This window comes from Dama dama, chromosome 15 (genome assembly GCF_033118175.1).
Source record: "Dama dama isolate Ldn47 chromosome 15, ASM3311817v1, whole genome shotgun sequence".
NCBI lineage: Eukaryota > Metazoa > Chordata > Mammalia > Artiodactyla > Cervidae > Dama > Dama dama.
The window spans coordinates 48,416,931-48,422,418 of NC_083695.1; the positions used below are offsets into that span (position 1 = coordinate 48,416,931).

The following is a 5,488-nucleotide window of genomic DNA, read 5'->3' on the forward strand; positions in this document are numbered from 1 at the left end:
CTAATTTCAGAACAGTTAGTCTTGGCTCAGGGAACTGCTCGACACAAAACCCTAAGCACCCCAAGCTTTATCAACTCATTTCTTCCCAACTCTGTTTCCTTCCACAATGCCATGCTGGGAGGATGGCTTCACCAAGCTGCCATCCCATGCCCAGCTAATCTGAGTGGCCATTTGGCGCTCTTGGTCGTCGCTCTACGACCGCGAACAAGTCTGCGCCTCTGACTCGGTCCAAACAGGAGTGACCCGAGCGCCCAGCGCTCGCCTAGACCCGCCGAGAGGGTCGCATCGCCGAACTACGTTTCCCACAGTGCTCGGGGAAGCCGGGGCCGCCAAAGCACGGGGCTGGGGCTCGCGCGGAGCCTCCTGGGAGTTGTAGTCCGGTCCACTCGCGCCGGCGTTCCTAAGGGCTCGGTGCCGGCCTTTGTCTGTCTGCGGGCGCGCGCGGCTGTGGTGAGTGAGGCCGCTGGCTGGGTCAATACACCCAGACAAGGCAGGGCCCCGCCTTCAGGCCGCCGCCTCCGACCCCCACCCCCTCGCGTCCCTGAGCAGGCCTGATCAGCCTGGAGCCTCCCCAGAGAGGCCAGCTGCGAGGCGAGAGGTCTGCGGCCCGCAAGAAAAGGTCTAGCTGGACCGGAGAGCGGGGTGCTGAGGTCCGGCGCGGGTCCGGGTGGGGAAATCGCTGAGGCGGGGAATGGCAGAGTCTGTCGGGAGGAGCAGGGGCCCGTCTGCCGCAAGGCAGGGCCGGGAGTGCGGGAAGGCCCCGCACCTGGAGACGCGGGAGGGACCACAGGCAGGTGTGCCTCTGGGCCCGCGGGGAGGGCTTCAGAAGATGGAGACGGGAAATGCAGTCTCTAGGCTGGGTGAAAGAAAGAACAAATTCCTCTGAGTAGGGAAATGGGAAAGGACAAAGTGAATTCCGGTGTGCGGGGAAAATAATCACCCCTGCCCAGAATCTCCTAGTCCTGAAACTACGCCCCGGATACAGCAGAGTTCCCCCTGTCCTGGTCCTTCACTGAGGACTCTCACCTTTAGGCCTTAAGTCTGTTAGGTCATGTCAGAGGCCCTTCACGTTTGACTCTCTGATTCTCCCAGAAGCTACTTGATACTACAGCATTTATTAAGTGAGTGAGTAGGTCAGGGCTGTTTGGTTACTTCCTCAGTGTCATTTAAGGGGAGACAGAGGGTAGGATTCGTCTCTCGTGGCCTCATTGTGAGCAGGATATAATGGCTTTCTTGATAGGAAAAAGCACTATTTTCTATTATAAAGTGTCTTTCTACAGAATCTTCAGGAATTTGATTCCACACACCTGTGGAATCTATGGAGAAAAGTATGGCAATTTCCCTTCATTAATCAGGAGGTTCTTGAAACATAGTTGAGCTGTTACTTGAATATCTCACAGCCTGTGGAGAGGCACAGCTGAAAATTCTACCCAAGGTGTTCTGAGCAAAGTATTTGCTGACTCACCAAGGACAGGGTCCAGCCTCAGGCAGCAGGTACCTATGTACTTTTCAGTGACTCTTGGTGGATGTGTGGTTGATCAGTAACACCTAGCACTTCCAAGTGAATGGTGCTATGATGTCCTGACACCAATAGGGCATTGCTTTGTGGCTTGCAATGCAAACTGGAGCTGAGTCTTTCAAATAAGAGTTTTTCATGCCTCTACAGTCATCACAACATGTAACAGAAGGTGCAGCTGTCAAGAAGACCAGATGCTTGGGTTAACAAAGAATTGTAGCATCACACTGCTAATTTCATTAAATCAGAAGGCCAGCATTTTCAGGGGATATGTTAGAGGGAAACAAAGATTATACACACTGAACCACTGCATTAAGTGTAAGAATTCAGTAATTAGGGTCCTGAAATAAGAGTATTCCCCCCAAAATAGAAAATGATATTATGGAGTAGGAGGATTCCTAGGATCTGGAAGAATAGTAGTCTGGTCAAGCTCTGTTCCATTCACTTTTTAGTGATGAGAAAGTAAAGAATTGTCTAGACATAGGCTTTGGATCCAAGAAGTCTTGGATTTGAACCTTTGCTCCACCTTGACTCCATACTCGCTCTGGGACTTGGGGCAAGTTACTTGGATTTGGAATCTGAAGTAGTTCTTTTTCCAAGAATTGACAAGTATGCTTCCTCAGAACTAGTATTTTCATATCTTGAAGAGCCTCTAAAGAAGTGCTAAAAGGAAATATGAAAGCTCTTGTTCTGTCCTAACAATCTAGAGGGGACTGGAGAGGAAAGTCAGAGACATTTCAATCACAGAACCAATTATTAAGGCTGAAATGTTGTTTTTTATAGTCTGAATTTCTCTGGAAGCTTGGAGGATAAAATAGCAGGCAGTTAGGCAGGGGAAGGAAGTGGAAGATTCCAATCCCATGCAAAAGCTAAGGTACAAATAGTAAGGACCATTTTCTTGGCATTGGCAGGAAAAGAAACATGTTTGGCTTTTTGTCTTCTCTGCTTTTGCACCTCTTGCTTCCTCCTGGACTCATTTATAAGTAGCTATGGTACCTCTTGGCCCATTTTGCAGTTATGTTATAGATGACTGGTATTACATTAGGCAAACAAGATTTCCTCCATTCACTCATACCCCAAACCAGAGCTCCTGTTGACTGTTCTTCTCACTTATCAATTCTCTTATCCATTCCTGTTTTTGTTGTTCTGTTTTTGTTTTTCCCTCCCTAGGTACTCAAGTACAGCCCATGGAAGAATCATACGAAGAGGTGGTGATTAAGCTCATACAGCAGGAGTGGACATGTTTGGATTTCCAACAGCTACCCTGCTGGACTGTCATGGAAGATATGCCCAGAATGTAGCCTTTTTCAGTGAGTCTGTTGATTGCTGGGATGCCCTCAAGTCACAATAATCAGTGTCCCTGTTCTCACCTCTGGACAACAGGCTGGGGATGCAGAGAAGATGTTCCTTTGGTGAAACTCACTATTTTTAAGGGTTACAGGGAAAGCCTACAAGCTCGAGTTAGAAACAGCAAGAGAACAGTTTTGATATGGAGGTAGTATCTGAGAAAATGAATGAGCAGTTTTAAATCTCAGCACAATCACTGAATGAGCAATGGTAAGACAGAGGAATAAGTTGAAATCTACCTAGGATGACTCCAAAAAACTACTAGTGATGAATGGACTCATATTTAAAGTGCAATAGGAGGTTCATATACAGGGTAATATTGGGAAATACTGTCAATATCTGCATAGGAAGGATTGAGAAAAACTTCCAAACCAAAACTGACTTCAGTTTCACCATAGCTTAGCAGATTGAAACAGCATGGATTTTAAAGGGAAAAATTCCTTAGATCAAATTCTATGATTGCCATGACTGGATCTGTGGTATTAGACAAGTTATTTAACCTTCTTGAGCTCCAGGCTCTTCATCTGCAAAATGGGACAGTAAGTTCTATCTTGCAGGTTTGCAGTGATTAAAATTAATAGATGTAAAGTATCCAGGATTCTGCTACACATATCCTGACAGCATAGGCCTACTCTACTCCACTGTTAAGGAGAGCAGACTAGAGCAGAGGTGGATTTCTCATGAAGCCTACAAAACTTAAGCTTCAGGAGCTTTCCCTTACACTGGTCTCTTTAAGGTCCTATCCCTACTTTTATATTGCTTTTTAATGGGAATCTCTCCAAAATTTAAAACGTTAGGCCCCATACAGCCTGGATCCACACCTGTCTTGGTGTCAGATAAAACTTCGGTATGAGACTAAATGTGATCTTATATAGTTTTATTTTTCTGGCTTGTTTTCTTATCTGTAAAATGGAGATAATCATGTCTATACACAAGACTATTTGGGAAGCTAAATTAAACTAAATTTAGAGGCAGTACACTGCTACAGAGCGTGCCTGTGTCTGAGTCCTAATTCTGTGCTTACCTAGAAGCGATCTTTGATAACTGCCCTATACATTCATTTCTTAACTGTAACAAAAGATGGTTTTCAGGATTAAATTATCTATGCAAAGTTTATAGTATACTATTTGGCACATAATAAGCACTCAAAGCATTGTTTCTTTTTTCCCTGTTCTTCTCACTCAGCATATTGGTGCATCTTACATGACTTCCCTCTCATTTTACCAGATGTGATGACAGAAGCCCACCAAAAATATGATCACTCTGAGGCCACAGGATCCTCAAGCTGGGATTTCCAGAATTCTTTCAGAAGAGAGAAGCTGGAACAAAAATCCCCAGATTCTAAGACACTACAGGAAGATCCACCTGGAGTGAGACAGAGGGTCTATGAGTGCCAGGAATGTGGAAAATCCTTCAGGCAGAAGGGTAGTCTAACATTACATGAGAGAATCCACACTGGTCAGAAGCCCTTTGAGTGTACCCATTGTGGAAAAAGCTTTAGGGCCAAAGGCAATCTTGTTACACATCAACGAATACACACAGGAGAGAAGCCCTATCAGTGCAAGGAGTGTGGGAAAAGCTTTAGTCAACGAGGTAGTCTGGCCGTTCACGAAAGACTCCACACGGGACAGAAACCCTATGAGTGTGCTATTTGTCAGAGAAGCTTCAGGAATCAAAGTAACCTTGCTGTTCACAGAAGAGTTCATAGTGGTGAGAAGCCCTATAGATGTGATCAGTGTGGAAAAGCCTTCAGTCAGAAAGGAAGCTTAATTGTTCATATCAGAGTCCACACAGGCCTGAAACCCTATGCCTGTGCACAATGCAGGAAGAGTTTCCACACCAGGGGGAACTGTGTTCTGCATGGCAAAATCCACACAGGAGAGACACCCTATCTGTGTGGCCAGTGTGGGAAAAGCTTCACTCAGAGAGGGAGTCTGGCTGTGCACCAGCGAAGCTGCTCACAAAGGCTCACCTTGTAACCACTCTCTTCAGAGGAAGTTCTCTTTATGAATTAACAGGATAAAATCACCTGAGATTAAACAGCCTATCCAATTTTATGGAATGAATGGAGACTCCTTCAGAAAGACCATCACTGGGTAGACCAAACTGAGTTTTCTTTTTTCCCCCCAAATGAGTATGAAAAATAAATGTCTTGTTTATTATCATTATCATGTATGGTTCATAATTTCTGTCCATTTATTTTGACTTGATTTCCTAAGGTACCTCCATTAATTTAGTACACAATTGGAGATGTATGTAGCAGATACAGGTTTTATATTTGCAATTGACATCATCGGCCTATTCAAAAAATCCAGCCCCTTACTAATCCCAAGATACTTTTCTTCTCTACATATTCAAATTTTGTTTCACATTCAAGACCAGTGGGCAGAATTTATGAGGCAAATATAACCCCTCATATTGAACACTGTATTATCTGGATGATAGCTTCAAGAGCATATTCTAACAAATCACCCATGTTCGTAGCAGAGACCCTAAACTTTCCTTACAAAACAAGATCCTTTCCAAGTCTGCACTGTGGTTCACTTCAGTCTTCCACTCCTAACTAGGATAGAGATTACTTGCCTATAGCCAAAGAGCAGGAAAGTATCTACAGTTTGGGAAGAG

General features: G+C 44.9%; 1 protein-coding gene across 4 annotated transcripts; it reads left to right on the top strand.

The window, feature by feature from the left end:
- Positions 1-365: 365 nt before the first annotated feature.
- ZNF32 (zinc finger protein 32) lies at positions 366-5,031 on the top strand. 4 transcript variants are annotated; one of them, XM_061162054.1, is made up of 3 exons: positions 366-450; positions 2,687-2,826; positions 4,049-5,031. In XM_061162054.1, the coding sequence occupies exons 2-3, from the start codon at positions 2,757-2,759 to the stop codon at positions 4,840-4,842; spliced, it is 864 nt and encodes a 287-aa protein (XP_061018037.1). In that variant the 5' UTR covers positions 366-450; positions 2,687-2,756; the 3' UTR covers positions 4,843-5,031. The 4 variants fall into 4 exon arrangements, with proteins under 4 accessions (XP_061018037.1, XP_061018036.1, XP_061018038.1 ...); XM_061162053.1 differs by lacking the exon at positions 366-450 and adding an exon at positions 457-650; XM_061162055.1 differs by lacking the exon at positions 366-450 and adding an exon at positions 457-650 and having other exon boundaries at positions 4,091-5,031.
- The last annotated feature ends 457 nt before the right edge of the window (positions 5,032-5,488 follow it).